Below are 13,496 nucleotides of genomic sequence, written 5' to 3'. Positions count from 1 at the left end.
CAGAGTCAAGGTCTAATTTTACTTCCAAGAGACCAGTCTTCTGGGTCACCAAACTTCTAAGCCACCACTGAAGTGGTGAATCCCTGGTCTGGACTAACAGGATGGTCACATTTGCACATGATTAATTTCAGGCCTTGTTTCTGAGGACTTTATCACATGGGGATCTATGTGTTTCCATCCTGAAAACGGTTAAAGTGTTGTCATCCCAGAAAAGCAAGCAAATTTGCTAATGATTATCACACACAGAGCACAACAACAGGTGAAAAGCACATTACTTAGGCAAGAAAGTGGGTCGAAAACGAGTGTGGGTTTCAGACAGATGAAGACAAATCCCTTTGATAACTTGGAAATAACTTATTTGCGCATGCTCCAAATTGTCATTTCCACAAGGCATACACAGACATGCTTCAGAGAGAAAAGGGAAACAGGAAGGAAAATCCTCTTTGCCCCAGAAGCTGTTTCAGAGGAAGGCAGGCTGAGGTTTCCCTTCACAAACTCCCATAAAACCACACACAAACAAGAGAGAAAGAGGACAGGCTGGTCCATAAACCTGCTTGATTTCAGCGAGGGCTGAAACTCCCAGATGCCCTCCTTTTCCAGGACATATCTTCCATTTCTCCCTCCTGTACAAGAGGAATTCCAAAACATCCTCTCTCTCTGCCATCTCCCATCAGCTGTTCCCTTAGACTTAAGGCTTAGAGGCTGCAGGACGGAGGAGAGCAGCCGCACAAGGGAAAGAGGTGTGTGTTGTGTGTCACTTTAAGAACAAAGCTGCCTTCCTCATCAGCAGAGCAAAGAAACTTTGGAAAATCTGGGAACAGGGCAAATCCAGCACATGGTTTTCAGACGGCTCCAATTACGTGAAGAAAGTGAATTCATGAATGAACTGGAAATGAAAACACAGCATTTTTGCGAAAATGCTTATTCCCTGATTCACCTCACTTTCTTCTTGGATTCTAATCAGTTTGTATGCAGCGTCGTCTGAAAAGCAATTGCAAAATTTCCCCTAATGCCCTGGATGACCCTGCACTGTGACCAGTTCAACCTTCCAATTTTCCCCTTGTGTGAAAAGGTTCTTAGAAGCATTTTCCAGCCTTCCTTTGACTTTAGCTGTTCCCTGTTCTCATGGGCCAAACTTGACAAATCAACTATGTGGCACAGCTGTTTGTATGTTGGGCTATGAGGAGATCAGGGTTCGATTCATGATCCATGAAAACCACTGGGTGACCTTGGGCAAATCACATGTGCTCAACCTCAGGGGAAGGCAACAGCAAACCTCCTCAGAACAAATCTTGCCAAGAAAATCCCATGATAGGTTTGCCTTAAGGTCGGCATAAGTCAGAAATGACTCACACAAAACACCTTCCCACATTAACAAAGGTTTCCCAGATGTACTTGAGCTTGTATAACTTGGAAGAAAGCTTTGGAATAAATCTACTGTTAGAGTCAACAATTAGTTCATTTTCTTAAGGTTAAAAGAAATCAGACTCTCTTGTCATCTCATCCAGTACAAGCTGTTCCATATTATGATCATTTCAATTTAAAAAAACTCTCCTCTATTTGGATAGTCTATAATTTGGCCAGAAGGAACAAGTCCCCTTTTCTCTAGAAAGTAATATAGAGGGGTGGAATCAAAATTTTAAAGTCACCCCTTTGACTACAACTCCAAGAATCCTTCTGCCAAATAGCAAACAGGGCTACAGGATCTGTGAGTCACAATTACTTTCCCAAACACTGGAGAAAAACAAACCATATATTCACTAGAGAATCCATTTAGTAAAAATAAAAAGTGCATTGACCTGAATGCCATATCTGATTAATTTGCATTATTTCACACTCCAAAAAACTCAGAGAGTGTTGCATATGGTTCTCAAGCTATCTCCCGGAAGGGCCAGATGAACACCTTGGTACTACTAAACATCCGAGAATCAGAATTTCGTTCAGGAATAGGACTTTCATAGTTTTATGGTGGCCCATTAGCAATCCACTCAAGTTAATGCGACTTAAATTTGACATTTTAATGGAATGTAATAAATTCTCATACATCTGGTTTCTCGTATATTGCTGAAATACTGACCTCGACTTAACAATAAATGTTTCAATGGGAACTTCAGAAGACCGTCAGTAAATTTAAGAAAATAATCCTGAAAAGTAATAGCAAGGGATATTGTAGTAGCTTTCAGACGAACTGAAAGAGAGAACTTGGCAGCATAAGTTTTCTTAGACTTGGGCCTACTTCTTCAGTTGCATGGGGTGGAGTGGAGATCCAGGGATAGACCTATATATGCAGGCTGTGTGAGAGAATGTCCATAGAAACGCAATGCTTTGTGGATGTGGAGATGAGGTGACAAGTTCAGTTGAAATATGGTCATTGGGGAACAACAGGGGGAAGGATGTTGCCTAAAGCCAAGGTGAGTAGACAACCATATGAATGAGCTTTGGAATGCAGTGTGGGAACCAAAAAGGAGATGTGATGTACTGGCCAAGGGTGTCCTCATGAGGTTGGGAGATTATCTACCACTTGCTAACCTCATGAGGTCTTTTGTTCCTGATAAGGTTGCTGTTGTGAAAACTGAAGACAGCTCTTGTACCTTTAATGGTTGTGTAGAAGAAGGAATTTCACTACGTGCTGCTTGTCACACAACCAGGTAACAATCAGCAGCTGCTGAAATCCCCTCTTCTACACAACCTTTAAAGGTACATGAACCCACTCCAGTTTTTACTCTGGCAACCCTACCTCTCTAACAGATGTTTATGTGAAAAGAAAAGGCAGAAAAAGTAGGGGGGGAGGTACACACAAGGATTATAAATAGCAAACAATTTTAGCTCTATCCTCCTAGTAAAATTCATTGAATGAAGCGAGGAAATGCACAAAATGAAAGCCTCATCTGGAAGAACCTCTGGTCTAAGAACCAGAAGTTCTTCCAGATGAGGATTTCATTGTGCATCATCCTTTGCTTCATTCAATGATATTTTTTCCTTGCTGGTTACAGCATAGTAAAAGTTAATAAAATCATTTCTTGTAGGATAGGGATGTGAAAAATGTGCCCCCAATAGGGTTGGACTGCATTTTCATCAGCCCTTGCCAAAGGAGCCAATGTTGTGGTTGACAGTCTAAAAGCATCTGAGAGCATATATATCCCATCCCAATTGTACAGGCTACTTACATCTCTTCAGCCCCCTCCCTTGCAGTCAGGCCACAATCCTACAAGCCATTTCCCTTAAGGGCTGAACCCACATGAGAAGAATAGACAACTCACGCGACAATTGCTGAGCTCTTCAGCAGTCAACAAAATGGTGCCACACTTTTTCCCTGGAACTCCGCTACAGAGAGAGAGAGAGAGAGAGAGGAGTTTAATGTTGTTGTTAACTGTCCTTGAATCAACCACAACTCATGGTGATCCCACAGATGAGACATCTCCAAGACCCCCTGTCTTCAACTGCTTTGCTCAGATCTTGTAAATTCATGCCTGTGACCTCCCTAATGCATCTGGCATGTGGTCTGCCTCTCTTTCTATGGCCTTCCACCTTCTGTAACATTATTGACTTCTGTAATAAATTGTGTCTTCTCGTGCTGTGGACAAAGTACAAAAGCCTCAGTTCTGTCATCTTGGCTGCCAGGGAGAGTTGGGGTTTGATCTGTTCTATGAGCTGTTTGTTTTTGTTGTTGTTTTGGTTGTCCACAGTATCCTTAGCATTCTTTTCCAACATCACATCTTAAATGAGTTGATTTTCCTCTTATCCACATTTTTCACTGTCCAGCTCTCACATCGATACACAGTGCTAGGGAATGCAGTTGTTTGGATGATTCTAACTTTAGAGTTCAATTGTATATCTTTACACTTTGAGATCTTCTCTAGTTCTTTCATGGCAGCCCTTCCCAATTTGAAAAGTATTCTCCAGACCAGAGCCTGAAAATGTTACTTTTTGGGTTGTAACTCCTAGAATCCTCTAGCTAGGGTGGCCACTGGCTCCATAAGAAACATGGTATGTCAGTTACACTGCCATGGGAATGAGAGCGATGGCTAGAGGTGAGGGAGACACAGTGCAGACAAGAGGAAAGCAGAAATAGCATCTGACTGTTGTGTCAAGGAGCAACAGTCCCCAATTTATGTCATAGTAGAGCAATTGCTTGTAATTAGTGTGGTGGTAACACAGCAGCATTTGGGATGGTCAGCACTCAGAGGCATGCTCTGTCACAAAGAATTAGTGATGGAGAGACAAGAGAGAGGTCCTGAGTACACCGCCATTCCCACTTTGCTGATCATTGTGGCTGGGGAAAAAATCCAAGGAAGCTTTCTTGGTGAGCTTCCTCCTAGAGAGGCTCAGAGGGTTGCACAGCCTTGCATCAAAGCCGGAGAACTTTGAAGATAGCTGCCTCAAGCCAACAGTTTCCATCTGGGAAAAGCTTCAAATTAACACCTCCTACTCAAACCTTTCTATTGGCCTGGTCATCCACACCTGCAGCACACATGGAAAGCATAGCATAATCAGTGACAGAAACCAGAAGATCTAACCATTGGCCCAAACAGACAGGCCAAAATAAAACTGCTTTGGGTCACTTTGGAGGTATACTATTTAAATGATACATGTGTCCTAAGAGGCCGGAAGGCACACTAAAACCATGCTTCAGTCCTAAGGACTGGAGCACAGCTTCTGGCCTCTTAAGATGTGTGTGTCATTTAAACAGCATACCTCCAAAGTGACCCGAAGCAGCTTTATTTTGGCCTGTCTGTTCGGGCCCCATGTAACATCTATTCTGATCTGTCTACACTGACTGCCCCTATATTTCTGGGTGTAATTCAAAACACTGCTTTTGATTTAAAAGCTTTATACAAGTCAGGACTGCAGAGCTTGATGTCATACAATGGCCCACACCCAAAGATCAATGACCGTCCTTGGTGTGCTTCCTCCTAGAGATGCTCATAGGGTTGTGAGAAAAAAGGTCTTTGTGGCTGTGACCTCTTGGTCTATTCAGTGTTCTTCCCAAGAAGGCCTGCTGTCCCTGATCTTTTTGGTGCCAACAAGTTAAGACATTTGATGTCACATGACCTTTGTCAATCGATTATCTCTATATACTGTCAGCCCTCTGTGGATTCTTTATCCGTGGATTCAATGATCCATGGCTTGAAAATATTTTTTAAAAATAAATCCCCCAAAGCAAACCTTGATTTTGCATTTTATATCAGGGAAACCATTTCACTTTGTCATTGTATTTAATGGGATTTGAGCATCCACAGATTTTGTTATCCATGGAAAGTCCTGGAACCAAACCTCAGCAGATACCAATGACTTACTGTAATTTGTTATCGGGAGAAGGTGTTTTATTTTACAGCTATGTTACTCCTGTGGTTTTTAAAAAATAACTTTCTAATATTTTCTCATATTGTTTGAGGTTGCCATGGAAGACAGCTAAGAAACCTGAACTTAAACTATACATAGGTTTGGCATACTGAAATGAAAAGCTTGTCTCGTATGGCTACCATACCCATCTAGAGAGCTGAATCCGACTCTCTATTTGGCTTCCAACCAGCTAAGTATTTCAATCTATCAATTATCTGGGTATCTTTGAACTGAATAATCAATTACTGTTGGAATATTCTGTTCCCCACTCCTTACATAGATGGGGATTTCCTGCATGCAAACTCTCCCCCCCTCTCTCTCTCTTTCATTCAAACAAATCATGTGATTTAGGTCAGTCTCCCTTTGGGACTAACAGACATTTTCTCTCAAAGATTTTCAGCTGAATTGCATGCTTTCCATACTCCTCCTTTCTCAACTTTCTTTGGAAAGATGGTGAGATAAAGATTTCTTTTTACCTGAACTATTTACTAGCTAGATTAGGATATAGATTTTATATGTAAATATAGCTTAAAGCCATTAGTAAACTTTTGTTTAAACTGCAAACTACTTGTGTTGTTTTTGAGTCAGTCTCAGTTCTTAGAGAAGCATGGTTAGACAAAGGCACATTTCTGCTACTCTGTTCATTTAAAGCTAGACCCAAATAAGCTTGGCTTTGACATTTTAAAAATATTTTCAATATTTTTGTTTCCTTACCAAAGGCCCTAGGAAGCCTTAAATTACTCTACAATTACTTGACTTTCTTCTTCTTCTTTTTAAAATGTTTTAAAGTTGTCTGAAGGTGCTCTTTTAAAGAGCTGAAAATATTTCTATAATGTATAATTTAACAGACAAAAACTTCAATATTGTCAGAAGGCTTTAATGGCTTACTCTTGTTGTACTAAATAATATAAAATATTCTTTATTCCATAAAGACAACAGAATCCAACTGGATTTTTAAGAAACCTGAACGTACTCAAGGCCCATCAGGATTGTGGAAACTCCTTCATTTAAAGCCAGAGGGAGTTTCCAGACCATAGACTGGAGGATGCTATTCTGGAAGAATAGCTATGCTGGCTGGAGGATTCTTGAAGCTGTTGTTCAACATAAAATTTCCAAGTTCTGTTCCAAACAGAGGGGCTCAGACACACAAATGAAGACACTCTGCAACTGTCCCATCTTTTTCCCCATAACTGATTGGATGAGCTGGGGAAGATAGGAGAAGCAGCTGGAAAACACAGGAAGCTACAGGTGGACAACGTTCATCTGGACTCCACTGTAAAATGCTGTGAATTGACATAGAGTGACTTCACAAGAAAAGTTTAGTCTGGAAGCACTCATACTTGTAGAAATGTGGCAAACAGATTATGGATTTCAGCTGCCTCGGGTTTTATTATTTACTATGTTTTTTTATCAACTAATTAACTTATTTAGAGTATTTATACCCCGCTTCTTCAGCCAAAAGGCTCTCAGAGCAGCTTACAAATTGTTAACCCAGCGTTCATGATAATAGTTCCTGTCATGCTTGCTAGCCATATATTTTGTATATGCTTTGTAATACTGGATGATGGAATGTGTTACACAACTGGTGATGCTGGATGGAAGGACTGTTTATCTTTCATGGTGGTGGATAACAAGCAGATGTGTGGGGAGATAAAAAAGAGAACTGTGAGCCATCAAGGTAAGTTCTGTGAGAGGCTTGGTACTAGAGGAAAGGAAGAGTAGTCCTGGGAAAGAGAATATTTCATTTGTAGACAAAGGAGATGTAAGCTCACAAAAATGTTTGAATTGCTATGGGCTTTTAATATACTGTACTGTTTAACTGAAAATACTTCAGTCCTGACATTGTTATTCTGTGATCCACTCAGTTTTCTGAATGAAGCTTTTTGACTATGTTGAGGCATTTGTTTTTGAAGTTCACCAGTAAATGATACACAATAGCTCACAAAATGATTTAAAAGGCAGATAAACAATCACAATTGTTTACACTAGGACAGGGGCAGGGAATTTAAGCCAGGGCATGGAGGCTTTAGGGAAGACTCTACTTTGCCCCTGTTTCCTAATGTGGGGAGATCCCCACAAACCTTCCCAATTAGAAAGGCATGTTGTATGTGAGGGAATGACCACTGTTATTGCTGATAAGTGGCTGCAGATAACACTGGGACCCTCAGGCCTATGTTGTTTCTTCCACAGCTTTCCCAATTGGGGAAAACATCTGGCTCCTAAATGAGCTGTGACAATTGATTAAGGAATGCTTCTTATGCTTGTTTTGGGAGGACACAGAATGAGCAAAGTCACCTCTGTATCAAGCCAAACAGCATGTGGCAGGAGTTGTGTTGCCCCACTTCCACTTCTGGAAAGAAGGCTCAGCCATGTAGACCTTTCCCATCCCATCATTGTCCTGTCAGGGGGCAAAAATCCCATGCAGTACAGGTAGTCCTGTGTATGTTGCCAGTGCATGAGCTTGCCCAGAGGAGTGTGTATTGAAACAATAAGAACTATTGAATTAAAAATAACAAGATAAATGATTCCACCTAAACATAAGGAGGAACTTCTCTACTGTTTGACAGAGGAACAGATTACCTCAAAGGACGGCAGACTCTCTTTTGCAGACCATGAATCAGAGACTGGATGAGCATCTCTCAAGAATCCCTTAGCTGGCTCTTCCTGCAAAGCAAGGACTTGGACAAGATGGCCTTTGTGTTCCCTTCCAGCTCTAGAAATCTACAATTCTAAACTTGGCCTCTGGTCCAAGGAATAGGGATACAAAGCCCTGGTAAATGCCTGTATTTCAGCCACTCACTCACAAACCACAAGGCTGTGAGTTCAATACCAGCCAGGGACTCTGAATCAACTCAGCCTGCCATTCTTCCGTTGGTCACTAAAATGAGTACCCAGCTTGTTGGAGGCAATTAGCTTACACTTTGTAAACTACTTAGTACATCAGTAAGCAGTATAGAAATATACTTGCTATTGCTCCATCTGTGACTCAACAGAGGTTGGATGGCACTCTCTTGGGAACTATGTATTCCTGCAGTGCATTGGGCTGAATTAGATGGCCCTAGCAGTACCTTCCAGTTCTATAATTCTATATGTAGTTGCTAGTCTACTGCAAAAGGATCTTGTAGCACCTTTAGGATTAACTGTGGAAATGAAGTTGCAGCATAAGCTTTCGCAGACATGGTCTACTTCCTCAGATGCATGGAGTGAAGGGTTGCCCAGGATGGAAAGACTTTTATATGAATACCCACAGAAATGCAAAAGTTGTGGGCATGGTGATGAGGTGACAAAGTCAGTTTTAACTATGGTTGTTGAGGGACAAAGGTAGGAGAAAAGATGTTTCCTAAGGCCAGGGTGGATGGATGACCATATGAATTGTGATTTCCTGGCACTCTACATATATTATAGCACTAGTTAACACCCTGGACTCATGAGGACACTCTTGGCCAGTTTACCACATCTCCTTTCTGGTTCTCAGCTTGTACACAACACATTCCTAAACACTTTCCAGCATTCATATCACATTGGAGCAGAGTCTTCTCTATAGAAACATCAGGCAGGCTTCATAAGACCATCTCCCCCCACTTTTGCCCCATGACTCACATGAGGGGCCGCTCCAAGCGACCTCTTTGGGAGCCGATGACCTCGCCCAGTGCCACATAAGCTTGTCCTAGAAAGTCCTGAGAGAGAGAGCAAAAAAAAAAAAAAAAAAAAAAAAAATAGATCATGGAACAACTGGAATAGGGGAATGGAGATCTTACTAAGCTGTCAGCAAGTTCTTTCAATATAGCTCCTTGAGTGTTGTTCAGTTTGGCCAGTTGCAGTTACCTCCATATGCACTCATCCCATTCTTTTGGGGGGCTGTTTCTAGTAATTTCTCAGAAACTAATGCTCTTCCAAAAGATTTTCGAGGCATGGTTTGGTGATTCTATGGACAAATTTTCTCCACTGAATTAAAAAAAAACCCTAATAGTACTTGAGCCTAAAAGTGCCATTTTACCCATGCATGACAGCATCATAACTCTAAGCAAGAATGTTTTTAAAAGGAGAAGAGGACTTCTGTGTTCTGATATTTCTCAGAATTAAAAACTAAACCCACCTGAGGATGGGAATAAAATATTGCAACTAAATGTGCCAGAAAATAATCTGAGACAACAGAAATATTGTTTGGATATTAAAAAATAAAGCAGAAAGAAAAACCCTGAGAACTACAGCAACAAATACCCCAACTTCATGACACATTTGTCCTAACTGGAGGAGTCTAAAAATTTTTGTATGCTGCAGTTCCATCGCTGTGTGCTATCACTGTTGGCTTGAGGCAGACATCAGCACAGTACCTCCACCTTGCACCTATGCACTTTAGGTAAAACAGGTTGAGAGTTCCTTATTTGAAATTCTTGGAAACAAAAGTGTTTTGGATTTTGGATTTTTTCTGCTTTTGGAAAACAGTGTGCCTTAAACAAGTGCAAACTTGCTATCCACGGTTTGAACTTCCACCAACAGCAAGGCCCAGCTTTTTGAATGGGTGCGCATGCATGTGACAGCGTTATCAGGAGCACGTACCCATTTAAAAGAATGGGACTTAAGGTCCTGCATTTTTTGATATCTGCGGGGGGGGGGGGGGTCCAGAAGAGTTCCCTCATGGATATTAAGGGCGCACTGTATTTGCTAATGAGGTACCTTGGAAATGGGACCCAGGTCTAAAAATGAAATTCGTTTATGTTTCCTATACCCCTTAGACACATAGCCTCAAGGTAATTTTATATACAATATTATTAATAATTTTATGCATGAAACAAAGTTTGCTTACATTGAACAATTGGAGAACAAAGATGTCACGGTCTCAGTCAACCATGTGGACAATTTTGGATTTTGGAATATTTTGAAGTTCTGGATAAGGGAGACTCATGCTGTACTTGATATGCTTTCTGTGTGACCCACAGGAGCAGCACAAGACATTTAGCTGCATGAAGTGAAGGATAAGAGGGTACTCTTCCTCCCTCATTTCATCTGTAGAAGCCAACTAGACTAGCAGCTGAATCTTTGGGCTTTATCACATGAAGCTCTTCTTCCATTTAAATAATGTTGTTTACAGAAGCGCTCTACAATCAGGACTGCTCTCATTTCTGTTGCACCTTTGTAATTCTACTCTTTGTTCACTTGCAGCTGCATTTGCCTATTGCCTCTTAACCCACTAGTGTCCCTGAAATGGTGTACAATGGGGAAAAACATTTAAAATACCAAATACATGAATATCCATATCAAAAATAGACTATAAAGCTTACTTCAAAATAGTTTATAAACAATAGTTAAAACAGCCACCCTGAATTTTTAAGGATCTGTTCTAAGTATATTGAGTACTATATAGTATGCTCTGAGTACACATATCCAGACTTCCTCAATATGGCCATTTCCTTCATTACTGATGCCCAACTTGGGATGCGTCCAGACTAGTACAATTTGTACTATCTTTGTACAATTTGTTGTAAAGCATTGTACAATTTGTTGCTCCCATAAAGTAGGTTTTGAATTATGGTAACCCTATGACTGAGAGCTTTCTAAGAACACTGACAAGGTCTTGCAAACTTAGGGCTGTTGCTAAGACGTGTACTGAGGTTGTCCTCTTTTCTTGTTGCCTTCCACTTTACCAAACATTATCATTTTTTGTAATCTGTCATGTAATCTCATGATGCGTCCAAAGCACAATCGTCTCAGTTTAGTCATCTTGGCTTCAAGTAAGAGTCTGTGTTTAATTTGCTGTTCAACCCAAGTATTTCAGTTTTGAGCTGTCCATAGCATACACAGAATCTTTTCCAGCACCATTTTTCCAAAACGTTGATTTTCTTCCTGGCAGCTTTGTTCACCATACATCTTTTACAACTGCATACTGATATCAGAACTACAATGGCATGGGAGATCCTGATTTTGGTATTCAGTAATATATCTTGACATTTGAGGATCTTGCCTAATTCCTTCATAGCTGTCCTTCCAAGTCTTAGGCGTTTATAACATGGGGGTTTATCCATGCAGAAACGGGATTTAAGATGGAGGATTGTTTTCACATGACATCATGCATTAATGTGCATAGAAAGTGGACAAATCCCACAGAAGAGGATTGTTTTCACACAATGTCGGGGGCATTGAGCATTAATCTGGCGTTAACCCGCACAGTAAGTGGACAAAATTGGCTGCTTTTTACTTTTGAGATTCTCCCAAAAAGAAAAAGAAGCCAATTTTGTCCACTTTCTGTGTGGGTTATTTTTTATTATTATTAAATAATAATTTTATTGCAAATTCAAGTATTAACCAACAAAAGAAAATAGATGAATTTCTACATTTAGATAGAGTGATAATTATAACAAATTACATTTACAAACACATAATTATCTGTATCTTCCTAAACATTCTGCTAACATTATCCAGTTTTTCAGAAAGCTAAATAAAAATAAATATACTTCCTACGTGTATCACTTGTCTTGTGTGTTTATTGCTGTCTTCGACATTGTTTCCTTATATTCTTTATAGTCCTAGATAACTCCAGTCTCTTTATTTCATTGATTATTTACACTTTCCTATCCTTGTCAGAGTTAATGAGTAGTTTTTCCATATATACTTACATGTCTATCTTGTTATTTTATATCTCTTTCCAATGTTTACCACAAAAAATCCTTAATGCTTCCCATTCCTTTTCTATCTTTTCCTCATCATTTCCATGAATAATATTAGTTAGCTTATCCATTTCCATCATATCCAACCCTGTGCAGGTTATTTTTGCGTTAATGCTCAATGCCCCCAATGAGTCTGAAAACAATCCCGCTTTTGCGGGATTTTTCTGGGATTTAAATCCCATTTCTGCATGGGATTTAGGCACTTAGCCTCCCATGTGATAAACTCCTTAGTCTAGTATTCTTATGGATTTTTGCCGCAGTTCTACAATCTGGTTTTTGACTGGGTACAAGAATAAGAAAATCCTGTAACTATTCCCTGGCACATTCATGGACTTTTATGGAAAGACAGGTGTTCAGGTACTCTTCACTTGGGTTTTTTCCCAGTATCCGCTTTCCAACCATTAAGCCTTAATGATTAGGAAGATTTAAGTGTATACCTCTATAATGGTAGCCTAAGAGCTCTCAATACACGAGAACCCCAAGGTGGCCTGGCCCAACTGCAACTGTGCCACTTGACACAGTAGGGCAGCTGGCCCTTGAGCAGATGCAGGTGACTTACCTGCAAAAGCCACATGGTCAAGCAGACATGGAAAGAGAAATGAGAAGAGTGAAATGAATTGCTTCAACACATCTGCGGGGAAGCCCCTCAACAATTCCTGTGCACGTCCCCATCTCACTTTCCGTTATGAATTGGGTGTCCCCTATTCCCACTCCTGGTTCACAAATCATAGTAGTAGGCTGACCTATTTTCCTTGAGAAAAAACAGGAATTGGAGTGGCAAAAACGGGATGGATGAGGTTTGTAATATCTGGAATTTGTGCAAAGGTAAAACGACAACAAGATTTATTACACAAACATATTGAGCTAACAGTTATTCTCGGTGACAGAACTAACCAAACATTTAGGTGACATAGAAGGGACTGTATTTAACCATGTCATGTCATGAGATTTCTTATAAGAATTTCTCTTAGGTAGCAAATTTGCCTTGGCAACACTTTATCATAAAACTTCTCACACTCCATGACCACATTTTTTTTTTGACAGCCAAAATTTCAAAAAGGAATCATCAAAGCATTTTTTGCAACATAACAGGGCACTTTTCTTGGAAATGGAACAAAATTGACATTTATATTAAAATGAAAAAATCGCATGGAAATATGAAAATAAAAGGCACTGTCCTGTTTAAATGGTATGTGTGGTCAGCCTACATGTAGGCCACTTGCCTTGAAGTCTAGGGGAAGGACATGCAATTATGGCTGTGATTTTGAATGTCAGCTCCCATTTCTCATCCAACAGTTATGCTGGCAAGGGCTGACGGAGTATATAGGCCACACAATTATCTGTTACAGACAGCCAAATAACAGCTGCTTCGAAGTCACAGTGGAGGTATGGTATTGCCCTGCTTCCTTGTCTCCGCGTCCGCCGCCCGCGCCCCCCCCCCCCCCCCCCCCCCCCCCCCCCCCACACCCCCACCCCCCCCCACACTCT

The 13,496-nt window shown here is 40.6% G+C and overlaps 1 protein-coding gene across 3 annotated transcripts in view; it reads right to left on the bottom strand.

Annotated features, from left to right (window-relative positions):
- CPNE9 (copine family member 9) overlaps positions 1-13,496 on the bottom strand; it is an 86,410-nt gene that overhangs the window by 24,785 nt on the left and 48,129 nt on the right. For 2 of the 3 annotated variants that reach the window (XM_042454770.1, XM_042454771.1), the window contains 2 exons: positions 8,944-9,020; positions 3,261-3,324 (listed from right to left, as the gene is read on the bottom strand). In XM_042454770.1, coding sequence (XP_042310704.1) covers positions 3,261-3,324; positions 8,944-9,020 — 141 coding nt within the window. Of the gene's footprint in view, positions 1-2,077; positions 2,127-3,260; positions 3,325-8,943; positions 9,021-13,496 lie in introns of those variants that run through there. The other variant, XM_042454772.1, reaches the window with a different exon arrangement.

This window comes from Sceloporus undulatus, chromosome 2 (genome assembly GCF_019175285.1).
Source record: "Sceloporus undulatus isolate JIND9_A2432 ecotype Alabama chromosome 2, SceUnd_v1.1, whole genome shotgun sequence".
NCBI classification, from domain to species: domain Eukaryota; kingdom Metazoa; phylum Chordata; class Lepidosauria; order Squamata; family Phrynosomatidae; genus Sceloporus; species Sceloporus undulatus.
Note: the sequence above shows the minus strand (reverse complement) of the source record. Positions and strands in the feature narration are given on the sequence as shown.